Source organism: Cebus imitator, unplaced genomic scaffold, assembly GCF_001604975.1.
Source record: "Cebus imitator isolate Cc_AM_T3 unplaced genomic scaffold, Cebus_imitator-1.0 Scaffold60, whole genome shotgun sequence".
Lineage (NCBI taxonomy): Eukaryota > Metazoa > Chordata > Mammalia > Primates > Cebidae > Cebus > Cebus imitator.
The window spans coordinates 3,548,937-3,565,981 of NW_016107375.1; the positions used below are offsets into that span (position 1 = coordinate 3,548,937).

Sequence of the window (17,045 nt, forward strand, 5' to 3'; positions counted from 1 at the left end):
GGTAGGGCCCAGGCAGGGGCAGCCTTGCCCAGAGGGCCCTGGCACAATGGCACTTGCGATTGGCTCCACTGCTTTGTCCTGGATCTGTCAGTGTCTCAGACACAGAGCAAGCAGGAGAACAGAATGGACCTGATAGAGGCTTCCACATGAAAGACCTCCGTCTTCACTTTCAAGTAGACAATGCATCAGAGAAGTTGCCAGACCCGCTCTGATGATGCGACAGGCATCAGCTAATATTTTGATTTTAATAGAATGAATAATAAAGAGCCCCAAGTGTCTCTCAGAACTAATTTTGAAGAACATATTCTGCCACATGTCCCTCTAGTTGGATCAGGCTCCCAAAGAGATCATAACAAAAGGTTTAAACCAAAAAAAGAAAGAAAGGTGTTCCTCCATCAACTTTTCTCTCTTTTAATTTCCTTCTTGTAATGCTTCTCACAGAACAGTAACTTATGAAAAGATGAAATGAAGTTGGAACAAGAAGCAGCAGGCAGAAGAGGCCCGACATGGTAGCCCTTGCTTTTGTTCTGCAGTGCGAATGGCTTCGCGGCAGATGCCCTCCCTGAGCATGGCAATGTGAAGCCTCCCATGCACACAAGTACCAAATACATTTAAGGGAGAGGGCACTGCCTTCTGCCACAGGGGTCCACATGAGCCAGGGGCCTGGCAGGAAACAGGTAGCAAATTCCGATTCATAGATAATTTGGAGAGTTGAGTCCAAAGGCCAGTGCAAGGTACAGGAAACTGACAAGATCCAGTGCAGTACCCCAGGGCTGTGAGCACCAGGGAGCTGTTACACCCAGAGGCACTAAAGGGGCAAGGAGAGGGAGAGGCTGCTGGAAGCAGAGACAGTGAGGGTGGCATGGAAGAGCCACCTTACTGGGCCTGTGACCTCTGGTCCAGGGATACAGCCGGTCTGAGGCCTCCCTGAAGAAAGGGATACAAGGGGTTAAACATCCCAACCTCAACCTCCCTTCCTCCAGTCTCCACCTGGGGCCCTACAAGTCTGAGGCCAGAGGCAAGGGAGCCCATTGCTGTGTCTGCAGGTGTTGGCTTCCAGGGACACAAGGAAAGTGGAGAGTGGGGCAGGAGGGGCAAGTGGAAGACCACAGCACAAGCCTCGGCCCCAAGATGAACCCAAGTTCTCAACAGGCCAGGCCTGACCTGAGGGCTGATTTCAGTCCCTCCAAGAAAGTCTGTAGCTCACAGACGCACACACACACACACACACACACACACACACACACACACGCACGCACATGCCTTCCTGGTGACCAGGGATTATAGTTCCTTTTGCCAGGAACACAGGAATGATGTCATTGTCACAGAAGGTTCCCCTGGAAGAGGAGAGACGGGGCCATAAATGAATCCATACTGAAATGCCACCTTGGGTCCCTTACTCAGAGAAGGACCTGAAGGAGGGGACTAGAATAGCTCTAGCAGGGTGCCCCAGGAGTCACCAGGAGGGGGCCTTGAAGAAGTGCCAGCCAAAAGCAAGTGGTCAAGGCAGAGAGCAGGAGGGCCTGAGTTCTAGAAGCTAAGTCTGAGGGTGAAGCAGGAGGGTGAGGGGGGCCATTTGGCTGGTGGAAGCCACCCTCCAGCTGGCCCTGCTCATCCTTGGCTCCTGGTCATGCTCAAGGCCACAAGTGGCTCTTGGAAATGTAGACAGCTCTCAGCTCTGTGCCCTGAAGGGGTTTATGCTGATGAAAACACCACCAGTGAAGGGATCGCTCCAGTAGATCCAGCCCACCCTATGTGGGGCCTAGGCCAAGCACTTGCAGACATCATCTCTTTTCATTGTCCCAAGACCATGAGGTGGGTATAGCCCCAGAGAAGGGAGCAGAGGCGTGAGAGATCAAGTCACTTCTCCAAGGCCGCACACTGAACCCAAATGGGTTTGATTAGGAACTCCTCCCTGGCCTGGCTGCCTGCTGGCAGAACCCTGGCTGAGGCGAGTCCACTCCTACAGAGAGTATCTTTCAAATGTTGGAACATACATTTACATTTTTTATTTGGGAAAAAATTTAAATTACAGAGAACTACAAACATAAAAGTAATCCAAAGAATACCCTTACAGCTAGTGCTCGACTTACGACCACGGTCATGACCACGGACCGGTCGTAACATGATTTGGTCGTAAGTTGAGTAGGCTATATGTACCGTTGAAATGGTGCACACGGAGATGGTAGTGCTGCCGGAAGCTGGTCCGCACTGTCATACGCCCAGCTGGGCAACGTTTGCGCTGCCAGATGCGGAGCAGTCGTGGCTAGCGATTGTGGTTGTAAAGTCGAATGGTCGTAAGTTGCATAGGTGGTAAGTCAATACCTGTATATTCTTATGTCTCAGATTCACCTGCTGTTCACATTTACAGCACTTGCTTTATCATTTGTGTTCTCTTACACACACACACACACACACACACACACACACACGTGTTAATGGTAAATTCACCCTTACATACTTCAGCATGTGTTTCCCAAGAATAGGCATATTCTCTGACATAATTATAGCATGGTTGATTGATACATGTAACATGTATACAACACTTCTATTGAATCTATCCTTCGTATCCCGATTTTGTCAGTTAACTTCATACTGCTCTCCCCAGCACTCCTCCCTCTGGTAGATCTCATCTAGGGTCGGATATTGCATTTAGTTGTATCTCTTTGTCTCCTTTAATCTGGAACCTTTCACAGCCTTTCTTTGTCTTTTACAACATGGACATTTTTGAAGAATACCATGCCCTCCACTTATTTGTAAGACAGTATTCCTCATGTTGAATTTGTCTGATGTTTCCTCGTGATTAGACCCAAGTTATGTATTCTTGGCCAGAACCCTGCATAAGCCCTCTTCCTTCTTCTCAGGGAAGAATCTTCATCATCAGGAGGCCCTCTTTGGTGATGTTCATTTTGATCTTCTAGTCCAGGCAGTGTCTGATTTCTCCATTATAGCATGACTAGGTTTTTTTCTCCCTTGGAACTAGCCGGTGGTCTATGGGGAGACATTTTAAAACCATGCAGTACCCTGCACCTCACTGGTCTCCCTCTTGATGTAGCACCCATTGCTGACTCTTGGCTCATCCAATCATTAACGTAAGGTTGCAAAATGATGCATTTCCAACTCCAGCACTGCCTCCATGCTTGCCAGTAGGCCCTTGGCATTCTACTGTAAGCAACAGAATGTGTTTATTTATTATCTTCATAGAATGATGAACTCTGGTTTTTCCAACGATTTCGTATTTGATACACTACTATCCCTATTTTGAGTATGTTCTTACTTTCTGGTATGAAAAGAGGTTTCCAGGCTTATCTTGTACCTACCTGGCACCAGCACTGGAATCATTCATTTATCTGAGGGGCTCTGGTTCCTTTTAGCGGGGAATGATATTAGACACCCAGAACTGGATTTGCTCATTGCTGTATGTCTTTGCACCTTGGCCCTTTCAGGGGACAAAACTAGGAAATACATGCATCTATACACCTGTACATCCACATGCTATTCATCCACACACATACACATGCACATACACTTACATATTCGTATTTTAGAAATCATGAATCCACACCAATACCTCCAATTCCAAACCACCTCAACAGGGCTGTTTCCTGCCTTCCCCATCTCATAATTACGTGTCCTTCTTCAGCAGTAAAACCTGGGCTCCCCAAACTGTCAACAAAACTCACTCATTTGCTCATCCTATATTACATCTAAATATTCTCAGAATTGTTTCACCCAGGTCACTACAACCGACAAACCTCCTTCCCCTCATCCTCACCTTACCGTACCATGTTCATAAATTACTAGAATAATTTATGAACTTTCTTTCCTGATTTTTTCTATCCTTCGGTATGGTTATAGTATTTATTTGAACTACAATTAGGTTCATTTTTGTTTTCAGTTTGAGGGAGTTTTTTTCCTTCTCATTTTTATTAATTTAATTTTTTAAAATGTGTAGGACATTAACATGTTTTCAGAAGTCAAAACTATATAGAAAGGTATAGTTGGAGATACGTCACTCTACTCTGTAGCCCATTGCCTCCTTATAGGTAACCAATTTAATTGTTTTCTGCTTACACATTTATTTATTTGTGTTAAGAGCGCAAAATTATATGTTGTCTTATTTCCCCTTCTTTCTTACAGAAAGGGTAGCATTCTATATATAGATAGGTAGGTAGATAGATAAAGATTTAGACATATTTACATTTTACTTTATTCATTCAATAATATATCCGGGCAATCACTTCATATCAGTCCATAGCGGTCTTCCTCACTCTTTTTTACAGCAGCATAATACTCCATGGTGTGTACATATCATGGTTTGTTCACTTAATCTCTTACAGATGACCACTTGGGTAGCTTCTCATATTTTGCAATTACAAATAATGCTACAATGCTTGTGCATGTGTGTTTCATGTGGCTGGGGTTCTAAAAATGGGATTTTCAAGTTGAAGAGGATATAGTTTTGTTAGTTGTTGCCAGATTCCCCTCCATGGGGTTGTGTCAGTTTGCGATCCTATTTTCCCACAACCTTGCCAACAGAGGCTACTGTCAAGTTTTTGAATTCTTGCTAATTTCATTGGTAAGAAATGGTATCTCAGTGTAATTTTAGTTTTCATTTGTTTTATTATGAGTGAAGCTGAACATTTTTTCATATGTTTAATGACCTTTTCAATGTCACTTTTTGTGAATTGTCTATGTCTTTTGTCCATTATCTATTGGGTTTTTGGTTCTTTGTTCCTCAATTTTTAAGACTCTTTTATAGACTAGTGATATTAGCCCTTTGTCTATGATATATGTGACAAATGTTTCCTCTCCGTTTATCATTTGCTGTGACTTTACTTATGGGATTTGTCATATAAATTCGTTTGTATAGTCAAACTATCCAGTTTTTCCTTCTTACAGCCAGGTTATAGAAGAATTCACCCATGTGGAACCATAATTTTTATGGCTATACAATGCTAAACCATAATTTTCATATAGATTCTCAAAGATGAATTAGAATCCCAGGCTGATGGGATGAAGGACAGAGGAGGGCAGAGGGGCAGCCCATTTAGAAGTTGGAGCAAGCCCTGTTGATTTTAGGATGGGGAGAGGGGACAACTGGTCACTGTCCTGTAGTGATGGACATTCACACGAGGCATCAAGACCAGTCCTTGGGACACAGTGCAGTGACAGGACCCACAGGGAGGGCTGTGGACTTTGGAGGAGGGAGAGGTCCTTTGGGTTGGGCATTGAGACTCTGGGGCAGGACCAGGACTAGGATGAGGCAAGTGAGGCACTCAGTATAAAATTTAAGGAGGTGCTCACTCTGAGGGGCATGCAAGTGCAGGCCTGGCACCTGCAGCGAGTGCCTCCTAAAGTGTGCCGCCCTAGGGCCTCACCTGCCTCCCGCTGCTGCCTACTCTTCCTTGGGGAGAAGAAGGACTTGCCAGGCCTTGGAAAGATACAAGTTGAACGGATGGGAAGTGGGGACGTATCACAGAGCCTGAGACTGTGAGTGGGAGAAGCAGTCCATCCATGAGGGAACTGGCCCAGTCAGGAGTGGTGTGGTACTAGAAAGGTGGGCTGGGAGGAGTTTGGATTTTATCCTGAAGGTTCTGGGAAACCACTGCAGGACTTTAAGAAATGATGACAAACTGAGGGAAATGAGGATGGTAACAGCCACTTCCCAGAGTTGATGTCCAGATTAAATGAGATAATCTGCATAAACCTTTTCAGTTGGCATGGGGCCTGGTGTGGAGGGGAAGCTTAATCATCAGGGTTTCCTGGACTTTGAGGGGATCCACTGATTTTCCCAATCAGGCTTTGGGTCTAACAACCTAAACAAAGCAGGACTGTTCAAATTACAATGTAGGAATAGAAAGCTAACAAAACTTAAAGTAGACGAGCTGTCCACTCCTATCTGGAAGCATCTTGGGAGGAGGAAGACAGCATGTTCAAGGACTAGAGGAAAGTCGGAGCTCGCAGTTTCTCCAAGGCCTCCATTCTCAGAACAGAAACCAAGGCCTGGGAAGGCTCTGCAGTGGGTTCCTGGCTCACAGTGAGTTCATGGCTGTGCCAGAGGCTCCCCTCCCGCCCCACTCCCCTCCCACCACCTTCTAGACAGCGCCTGCACTCCTCTGTCTCTGCAGGAGGCCTTCCCCACAGTCTGTGAATGTCCTCTCTGAACCGTGCTGACCTCGAAAGCAGAAAAAGCGAGAAGCAGACAGGACCAGGTGGCCCTTCCCACCCCCACTGTGGCAGGCTGGCCTGGGATAGAGCAGCAAGTCCAAGGCCCTTTCCACCCAGGCCAGCTCCCTGAGGGAGGGGCTGCCCAAGGACCTGAGGGCTGTCATTGCCCTCAGCTCCCAGCCCAGTGAGGGCCATTCCCTGTGCCCCCATGGGTCACACCAGTCGAGTGTGTGGGGAAATACGTGTGCAGTGATGTGGCGGGTGCATCCTTCAGAGCTCGCTGCTCTGCCTCTTCCCTGGCTCCCGCTGATAGAGGCCAGGAGGTCACCTGAGTCTCCTAGACACATTCATGGAGGCAGGGCACGCAGACTCTGCTCCAACTCCCAACCCCCACTCCCCCTCACCCCCTTCAGGCCGGCAGCTCCTGCTGAGAAACCTAATGGGTCCTGGGCAAATTCCCAGCCACCAGCCCTCCCTGCACCCCTGCCTCCTCCACCAGGCTGTACAAGTGGCTGCCCAACAGGCCATCATGACATTTAAGGGCACTGGGAAGCCCCTGATGCAGACCCTTCTTACCAACAGGGGGTGCTGCTTAAAATCCATCCTCAGTGCATCCTCAGCATCACCATGTCCTTCCTGTCCGTGGCAGAATCCACTGCCACCTCTTCCCACATACCTTTCTCAAACTCCAGAGGAAGACTGACCTTCTCCCTCTGCCTGCAGCCTACACAGTAGGTTTCAACTTTATGGGCAGATCTTGCCACATCTGTTTTTTGTCCCAGGTAGCTGTGAACAAAACTGTCTGCCTCTTTCAGTATGAACTACCCAAGAGCTAGAGCCACTTCTTATTCTGCTTTGAAATCCCCAAATATGTAGATTGAGTGACTGACATGAAAATGGAAAGACCACAGTCTTCAGAGACTGGAACGAGTAAGCTTGGAGTCTGGCATGATACTTGCCAAGTGGCCTCAGGGAAGCCACTTAAATTGTCTGAGCCTCTATTTTCTCATCCATTGAGATGAGAAATAATGGGATAATGGTATCTACCTTGCTGGGCTGTTGTCCACATAAAGCAGTCAGAGTGCCCAGCCCAGGACCTGGGACCCAGGAGGTACCTGTTGCTTCATTCACAGATGCCTACTATGTGCCTGCTCTGGGCCAGCCTCCAGGGCAGCCAGGGGGTCAGCAAGCTAAGACTCCAGCACAGTTCCAGAAGCCTCTGTTGAGAGCCCTCTGCCTAGGCTCTGCTGGCGCTGGGGCTCCAGGGATGGGTACAACAGCCCTTCCCTCCAGGCACCAATGGTCATTCCCATTATGGGCACAGTGGATTTTCCAGGCCCCTTCCAGCCACATAGTTGCTGAGATCAGCTCCTAGAATTTGGTGATGGATGATTCCTGAGATATTCTTCCCAGAGTTAAGGGCCTGGCCTAGGTAAGGGAAGTGAGGGCTGGAAGGGGAGAGGAATTCAAAAGAAACAAAGGGCTGAGCTCCTGACCTCAAAGAGTGCCTGATGTGGCATGCCTATTGCTCTCCAGGATCGGCTGAAATTGGCAAAGCCAGCCTGGGTTCCTCCTTTAGGGAAAATAGGTGTCAGCCAGCTCTCGGGAGAAATCACGAGCTGGGCTTTGTCCTCTTGTTTAACTTGGGGCCAGGCCTGGGAGCACTGGACAGAGCTCCAGGGCTCAGACAGGGCCAGGGAAAGACTTAAGTGAGACCTGGTGCCTTCTTCTACTGCCAAGGGAGTTTCTGGGTCCAGGCCTAGCAGACTGGGACCTGCCAACCTCAGGTTCCAGATTCTAATGCCCCATTTTCAGGTAGGCAGCTGGTAAGAGACAGTTGAGTGTATGCTGCAGACAGAACCCAGGGCACAGCTCCTTATGGGATCAGAAAGTGAGGGGTCCCTGCCCTGTGGGGCGGGGGGAGGGCTAGTCCTGGGGAAGGCACCACACTCCCATGAAAGGCCTGGACGACAACCACAGAGGCCTCTACAGTCATACAGGGATGGGGGGGAGGGTCTCTGTTATCTAGTGCATAGGGGATGCGTGCAGAGGAGTGGGGTGGGCCTAGTGAGATCAGTGAACTGAGGAAGGCTCTGGGAGAGGCACCTGTGGAACCCCAGGATTTGAATGACTTCAGAGGTGTGGGGGGGGGGCTCCCCCAAGAGTACCTGCTTACTCTGTTAAGGTGTCAGTGGCTCTTTTTCTTCTCCTGGCCACCTTTAAAGGTCTGAGGACCAGTGGGAGGGCTGATCCCATCCCCTAATCCAACATCCCAGCCATGCCTTCCTGAACATGTCTGAAAATGCTCATCCCTGAGGCTGCCCCTGGTTTGGTGAGCTTCCCTGTGTGGGAAGTTTGTCTGTGCTCATGATGCCTCTCTGCCTCCTCTCAAATCCAGCATTTCTCCAGGTGGGTGGATCTCAGAACCCCAACTCTTATCTCAGCCTGCGCATCCTTCTGTGGAGAGGCTGCCAGGCCCCCCAGGAGCTGTGATGGGTGAGTGTCTGTTCAGACCCAGATGCCCCACTGCAGAATAGGGAAGCCGGATACTAGTTAGCCAGTGGGGCGTGGGTAGAGGGCTTCTTTGGCACAGGCCTGGCAAGCAGGCGTCCATCATTATCCAGCACACTAAGAATGTTGAGGCAGGTCTTTAGTCCACTTGCTGGTGATACAGTGGAAAGCAGTTAAGCAGCTGGGAACCCTGTCACCCCATTGCATAGGCATGAGAGCACCCTTGAGGCATATTTTGCTGGGGAAAGGTGGCCTTTGCGGGGAATGCAGTTCAAGTGTGGCTTTCAATGGATAGATAATGGAGCGACATTTTAATTGTGTTTCTGGCAGGTCAGGAGAGGTGAGGGGTGGGAGAGTAGATGGAGTGAGAGAAACACAGAGACCTTTGCTCCACTCTCGTCATAACAGAGAGAACAGAGACTTTATCATCAAAAATGGGACATGTTTGTGCTCGCTTAGGAAGCACATATACTAGAATAGGAATGACACAGGGAAGATTAGCATGGCCCCTTCGCAAGGATGACACACAAATTCGTGAAGCAGTCCATATTTTTTTCTTCGAGACAGAGTCTTGCTCTGTAGCCCAGGCTGGAGTGCAGTGGCACGATCTCAGCTCACTGCAACGTCTACCTCCTGGGTTCAAGTGATTCTCCTGCCTCAGCTTTCCAAGTAGCTGGGACTACAGGTGTGCGCCACCATGCCCAGCTAATTTCGGTATTTTAAATAGAGACAGGGTTTCACCATGTTGGCCAGGATGGTCTCAATCTCTTGACCTCGCGATCTGCACACCTTGGCCTCCCAAAGTGCTGGGATTACAGCTATGAGCCACTGCGCCCAGCCTAGCAGTCTATATTTTTAAGAAAAAGCAACAACAACAAAGGGACACTTCTGATAGTGAAAGTGGGCATTACTATAATCATAAGGGAAAACATATGTAAAATGGGACTTTCCCTGGCAAACATGAGACTTCATGAGCCAGTATGCTTGGCTGCGTTTTCTCCTCTCCATTTGCCCATGATAAAGAAGAAAGTAGACTGCACAGTGCTTGCCAGGTGTTCATGGGCCATATAGCCTGTAACAGGACTCTTCGCCTTTCTGATCCTCAGCTCCCTCATCCATAGTTTCCTTCATTCATTCTGTAGATATTATTTTGTACCTTCCATGTGCAACAAAGTGTGCCAGGTACTGTGAGTTCAAAAGTGAAGATGGCAGGGCCCCAGTGCTGTCAGCTCCCTGGGGTCCCTGACCTCTCCAGGGACACATGGACGTCATGTGATCTAGTTTGGGGAGGTGAAACCGTTAAGTAACAGCAGAGTAAGGCTGTCTCTGGAATACATCCAACTGAGTGGTAAGAACAATGGCAAGGCAAGGGGACTGAGAGGTGAGGAGTACTGTGCTCATTTTATGGAAGAGGAACCCAGGATGCAAAAAGATAGGATAAAGCACACAGCAGCGTGCAGTAGGCAGAGATAGAATGCCAACCCAAGGTTGCCTGAAAATAAAGTCAGTGCACTTTCTTACATCTCACCTTTCTCTTGAGTAGCCCTTGTCTTCTCCCCATCCCCCCTGCAGCCATCTGGACAGCAGACCCTATGGTTCACATAGACCCACTTCGGGACAGGGCAAATGCCCCGGACCAGTTGCAACATTCACCAAGGGCTGTTGGGGGTATCTTACCTCAGCCACTTCCCTTCTGTTTGCTCAGATTCCACAGCTGAGAAGTTGATCCAATAAATCTTCTGCTTCTAATCTTCCAGAGGGGTGAGGGTCAAGGAGAAAGGTGTGGTAAGTGTTCTGAGCTGCCCTGAGGAAGGGGGTAGGTATAAGAAGCCATGTTTATGCCTGATGCAAGAGACACAACACCAATATTATCCTTTATGCAACTTCCACTAAAATATAAAATAGGAAATGGAGGATGATTTGTTGAGTCTTACAGGACAGGTGATAAGCCTTCAAGTCTTCTAGCTCTTTAATGTAATGTCCCTTATCTACAAGATCTGCCTTCCCCATTTCTTCATAGGCATCTAAGAACTGGTGTTTATACTTTATTAATAAAAATCATTGGTGAGATTGAGCAATTTAAATCATTTTAGTGGACATTTATATTTCATGTTCTTCCTTATTGATGTATATTATACATTTAATATGTTGTATTATAGATTTAAACCTATGTCTATAACATATAATGCAGTGTTTTCTCCCAGTCTGTTTTTAACATGGATTGTGGTATTTTTGTAATCAAATCCATCACTTTTCCCCCTTATAACTTGCGGGTTTTGTGTCATGTTTAGAAAAACCTGCACATCAACCATATATTTGTCAAACAAAAATTTGCGTTTCCAGATCTGAAAACTTTGGTGCAGGGATCCCAGGAGATTGTCTTGCAGCAAGTAAACCTTTTCCAAGGACCTCTTTGCTGGGAGCCTCTGACTAAAAGGCCCAGGACAGCTTAATCAGCCTGGGCCTCACCATGAACCCTCACATAGATCTGGGCTCTTGCCAAGCTCTGCCCTTTGCTCCCCATGGGTTGGAGCCTGATAATAAGCTCAGTGAACTGAATATTGACTATGGCACCCTCAGAATGAGTTGTCCTGGTCACCAAGGCCAAATCAAAGCATGTGGACTTGTTTTTCCTTTTGGTAGTCCTTTCCCCTCCCCTGTCTCTTCCCCACACACTGAAAGGGATCTGAAATCCTACTAAAACTGTTTTATGTGGGCAGGCACCTTTTTCCGACTGTTGCTGCTCTTGTGCAAAACTTCTCACAGATCTGAATACAGAAAATGATCTTTTCAAACACACCGTTCAGTGTAATTTTATCAGCTCTGCACTCCTTGCCCTAGCATCTTCTCAAAGAAACCTGGAAACCCTGTAGCTGCTGTGTTATACAAGAAACAAGAAACTTGGGTAATCAGGAAAGGACTATTAATCCTGTTTGGGCTCATCCTCACTAATTCAATTGTTTCTGGCAAGGGGGAGAAAGATTGCTTTGAAAAGCTTCTTGGAAGGACCTTGGCGCGCGCGCACGCGCGCACACACACACACACAGACATACACGACCGAGCAATGCAGTGGCCTGCATTTAACATTTCCGAATAGGTTACTCAGGTGTTAGGTCTGTGCTGAGTCTGGCTGCCTTTGATGTCCCCCAGATCTTAGTGCCACAGGTTTTCAGGGTACATTTTCTTTGTTGGGACACAGGGCTGAGTAACAGTTAACTCCAAAGAGAAAAGGCAAGAGATGGAGGTCCCAGTACAGGAGCAGCTGGAAGGAGGAAAGAGCTGGGCCAAAGCTCAGAATAGCTGAGTTCTGGCGCCAAAGGGTGAAAAGGGCAGAGGAAATGGGTAGGCTGGGGCCTGTGGGAGGGGCAGGTTGGACTGAGAGGGGAAGTAAGGGCGGCTGTGGCCTGGAGAGATCGCTTGTCTGTGGAAAGCTTTCAAAGTGGAGATTCAGGAGTGGGCGGGAGGCCTGGAAGGGTGCAGGGAGGGTTTGGACATTGCCTCCGGCCAAGGAAGGACCAGACACAGGACTACCTCCAGATGGCCATTGTGCAGAGAACCAGCACAGACAGCTCGGGTATAAGGGTGGCACGAGGCTTTGAGGACCAGAGAGGGGGAGGGCTGAGCTGGCTCTGCTGTGTGCTTTCAGCTGAGATTGAGGTCAGAGGAAGAGGAAGAGGCCTTTTCCTGGGACTTGGGGCTGCGATGGGGGAAATAGCCTCAAGAGCTTCCCTCCCATCCAGTAAGGATATCATAACGGATCCACCTTTTAGCTCAGGAGGCGCCCAATAGGTACCAGAGCCTTGTTCCAGTGTGGCCAACAGCTTCCAGGCCCACTTCAGCAAAACCATCACCAAATGTGCCCAATATGGTTCATCCAAGGCTCGCCCCTGGCTGCCTGTGGCAGTGTAGTGCCCAGGCCCTGGACGCTTTGGGGGTCACTCCCTGACCCACCTCCCTGCTGGAAACTCCTTTTGCTTTCCCCTTAAAACACTGCTTCATTGGTCCTGTCGGTAATGCTCAGGACTAGGCCAGGTGCCTCTACCTGCACATGATCGGGACCCTGAGCTTCTGCAGGACTGGCCCTCCCTGCGATGACATCACTCATGTCAGGACTCCTACCCCCACGGCATCCCCGGGAGGGAGGTGGGGAGAAACCAAGGGTCTGAGAAGCTGAGGAGTCCAGCTTCCTGGTGAAGAGAATGGGCTCTGCAGACACAAAGGGCAGCAAGACATTGTGTGCTGCCTCTTCTATGAAGCATCTATGATAGGCAGGTTCCTCCTACCCAGGGTTCTTATTTCTTCAAAAATAAACAAATAAATAGAAGCAGCAAATTCTCAGAGATGAAAAGTAGATTAGCAGTTACCAAGATTCAGAGGAGGGGAATGTTGGAAAGTTATTGCTTAACAGTTAAGGTTTTGTTTGGGATAATGAAAAAGTTTTGGAAATAGTGGTGATAGTTGTACAACACTGTGAATGTACTTAATGCCACTGAATTTTGCCTTAAAATGGTTAAAATAGCAACATTTATGTTATACATATGTAAGTATAAACATTTACCACAATCTAAAAAATTATTCTCCTATAAAGAAGCAATCAAAGAGTTCAGTCAAAAAATCTGGGAAAAATGTATAATGCAGTGTGCAGTGTGCCAGACAGGCATGCCATACTAATTTTTTTATTTTTTTTGAGATGCAGTCTGGCTCTGTTGCCCAGGCTGGAGTGCAGTGGCATGGGCTCGCTGCAACCTCCACCTCTCGGGTTCAAGCGATTCTCCAGCCTCAACCTCCTCAGTAGCTGGGATTACAGGTGTGCGCCACCAAGCCCGGCTAATTTTTATGTTTTTAGTAGAGACAGGATTTCACCATATTGGCCAGGCTAGTCTCAAACTCCTGGCCTCAAGTGATATGCCCACCTTGGTCTCCCAAAGTGCTGGGATTACAGGCGTGAGCCACCTCGCCCGGCCAGCATGCTACACTATTAATAAGAATAGTTGGTCATTTTAAAAAGAGGGAAAGAAAGATCCAGCTTTGAATCCAGGCCCTACTAGCTTGGCCTCCAGGCCTCTTACCACCCTTTACCTGAGTTTCCTCATCCGGAAAATGAGGCTTATGTGGCAGAGAATATGTGTGCTTGTGACAGAGCTGTGCAAACCCTGCAAAGAGGGGCTGTCATGGTTACAATGTTCAAGTTCCCCATTCCTATTAAGCAGCTCAAGTTCTCAGAGCCAGGGAGGAGATTCTTGTTGGCTGGAGTCCAGGGCTCTATTTTGAAGTTAACCTTGAGGGCATAGCATTTGGTAATGGGAGAGGTGTGGAAGGAGCACAGACTGGGGGGCCGGGCAGTGAGGGGCAGGGGCTTTTGAAAGCTCATAGCACAACAGGGACAGAGTGACAAGCTTTGTCTTTGAAGGTGTCCCAGCAGTTTAAAACAAGGACAAGACCAGGTGCTGATGAGGCCACAGTTTGGGGGTCTGATCCCTAACAAGGCCAGGTCCTCTCACTCTGCCCAGGTCTGCTCCGTGAATACAGAGGAGGACCTGGGCCACAGAGTATGGGCAGCTCTGCAGGGCAATTCTTGTTCATCACTGGACCCTCATCGTCTCTAAAGGACGGGCTATGTCGGAGTGTTTTCTTAAATCTGGATGCACAAGGAACTGGAATAATCAGTAACATTTCTCCCAGGCAGAGCTTCTCTGAGCTATGGGCCACAGGAGGCCAGGAGCTCTCCTCTAAATTGCTTTGTGACCTTGGACAAGAACCCTCCCCTTCCTGGACTACAAACTTCCTCCTCTGTAAAATGAAGGGTTGGTGAGTGTCCCTTCCACCTGTAATGCTAGGATTTTGTACCCATACTTGTTGGTGGGAATGTGTTCAAGCAGAAGGTGATCCACCTCTTGATCAGCAACAGAATGTATAGAATTTTTTTGCTTTAAGATTTCCTAAGAAGTAATCTACCCTTGCTCCCTTTGCCAGCTGGGTAACCTAGGCAAGCTACTTGACCTTTCTATGTCTCTCTATTTTCATTTGTAAAATAAGAACAACAGCAATCCCAACTTGGTTGGATACGGGGGGTGGGGGCCCATGGTGAGGACTGAATGAGTTAATATGCCTAAAGTCACCTGAACAGTATCTAGCACACAGTAGGTGCTTAATAAATGTCTGGAGCTCCTTCCAAGTGCACAGCACTTAAAAATTCTTCACACTCTAGGTTATACTGAGTTTTCTGAGAGATCCAGGGAAGGCAAGGAGGCCCATTCTCTGTATTCAAGGGGCTTACTAGCCTTTACTTAGAGATGCAAAAAGGTGCTTATGAAACAATAGCCAACAAGAAAGTAGCATCTTCCGCGTGCTGGAGGGGTCCTGGTGGGTTAAAGAAGGAAGATCAGGAGGAGGAGGAGGAGGGCACTTGATCTGAACCACGGGTAGGCAGGGAGAGAGAAGGGAATTCTAACAGATGAATACGTATGGGTATGTATATGTGTGTGTGAGTGTGAGTGGTGGTGTGACTGTGTATGAGTGAGCGTGAGTGTGTGTCTGTGCATGTTTGCCAAAACAGCATGAACAAAGGCTTACCCTGGAATGAGAAGTCTGAGTCTTCAACTCCCCTACGCAGCACCACATTGTGTGATTGTGTTGCAGCCACATGCTCCTCTCCTGCTCTGTGCTGGGACCGGGAACCTGCCTGCCTGTGAGTCCAGGAGCAAGCCCTTGTGCATAACCCAGGGTGTGATTAATTTAATTATTTCAAAAGCCCCTTTGGTATTTCATGAGGGGCATGCCCCTGGCTGTGGGCTTGAATACAACTGCAGCAGGTTTCAATAAAATCAATTAATTTAATTTGATTTGGTTTTATGTACTTGGAGCTGGTGCCTCTTGAACTTAGTATGAAAATTATTGTAGAATAAAAATGCATATTAGTGCTCAGAGCCCAGTGTCCTTGGACTGTCTTCATGGAGACTGCAGTGCTGATCATAAAGGCAAATCCTCTCTAACCTGGCAGGAGCGGCCGCCAACTGCCCACCTAGTTAACCCCTCCAGCTTCGGACAGTGTTTATGGCGGGTCTTGGGCTGCTTGGAGTGTTCTCACTTCCCAAAGAACTTTCTTATCTGGTAGTGAAGCTAAGGGATTTCCATTTTGCTTTCATGAAATGGACTCAAAGAGACTTGAGTTGGCCTTGGTCACCAGCTTACTGGTTTTTTGTCACTGTTAATGAAATTAATTGAAGCAATATGGTGCAGTGGATTGAAAGGCGGCTCTGCCTCTCAAGAGACACATGAACTTGGGCAAGTCCTTTCACTGGGCCTTGTTTCTTTGTAAGTAAGAGGGCTGGACATCTGCTGGATGGGCTGATTCCAGCTCTCAGAGTCACACACGTTCAGTGGGGCGGCTGGTCTTCCCGGACTGCTTGGGGGAGCCTGTCCCACTGTTAAGCCTCTCTCCATTTCCATTTCATTCAAGAGGGCACCCAGCCTGTTCATGGAATGGGTGATGGGATTGATGATGGGCCCTGCACGTGTGGCTTCTCCCAACATTCCTATGGATCAGAGCAAGCATTGCTTTCAAGAAGGGAGGAGCTCAGGGGCCTAGAAGGCATCTGGCCAGGCCATTATTTTATACATGAGGGAACCCAGCTTCAGAGTCACGCAGCCACAGTCCAGGACCATGCTCATGCCCCACCACATTCACAGTCATTATAAAGGGAGGAGATTTTGCTCAGGGCTGATTTTCCAACTGTCCTTTTCATTTCTCCGGTCAGGATGGGAGGGAGATGGCCAAGCCATCTTTGGGGCCTCTCCAATGAAGCAGACGGTGACATCAGTCATTCCAGCACCCCTACATCCCTTCTCAGGCCCCAGTGGCTGCTGCTTTACTGAGGACCCATGGGCCCCATTAGGAAACATCCCCCACCGGTGCCTGAGATCCCACTCTTAGCATTTTCAGTCTCCTAGACCGTCAGCCCTTCCCACTGACTTCATGTTCAGCACTGAATGTTCATCTCCTCAGTGGCATTTTTCTCCCATAGGTCTTACCTCCTTAGAGCTCTTCTGCAGCAGAAACTGAGCCTGCCCTCTCCATCTTGCGTCTCTTATTTACTGAGAGGCACTATTTTGTGCTGAGAACTGCCCTGGACACTGTACATTCTCATTCAATTCAGCATTGGCCCTGGAAGATGGGCATGACCGGTCCGTACTGTGGGGGAGCTTCAGCTGGGGGAGGAGAAAGACCTTTTACAAGGTCACACCCAGCTATGAAGTGAAAGGGCCAGGATTCAACCCCACATCTAACTCCAAGACTCCACCACACCAAGTGACCTCCCTTGCACATAGGTGCTTAACAGACCCTTCATGACCGAGCAGCCTAG

General features: G+C 48.3%; 1 protein-coding gene and 1 non-coding gene across 9 annotated transcripts in view; both read left to right on the forward strand.

Moving 5' to 3' along the window:
• Positions 1 to 17,045, forward strand: part of ZBTB7C (zinc finger and BTB domain containing 7C) — a 375,586-nt gene that overhangs the window by 230,164 nt on the left and 128,377 nt on the right. For 4 of the 8 annotated variants that reach the window (XM_037738966.1, XM_037738968.1, XM_037738967.1 and 1 more), the window contains one exon: positions 14,365 to 14,490. The exons of the other annotated variants lie outside the window; for them this stretch is intronic. In XM_037738966.1, the coding sequence (XP_037594894.1) occupies positions 14,480 to 14,490 (11 nt within the window). In that variant the 5' untranslated portion in view covers positions 14,365 to 14,479. The remainder of the gene's footprint in view (positions 1 to 14,364; positions 14,491 to 17,045) is intronic. 8 annotated transcript variants of the gene reach the window in all.
• On the forward strand, positions 9,130 to 9,236 carry LOC119471404. Its single transcript, XR_005200450.1, has one exon. It is a non-coding gene; the product is annotated as a U6 spliceosomal RNA (small nuclear RNA).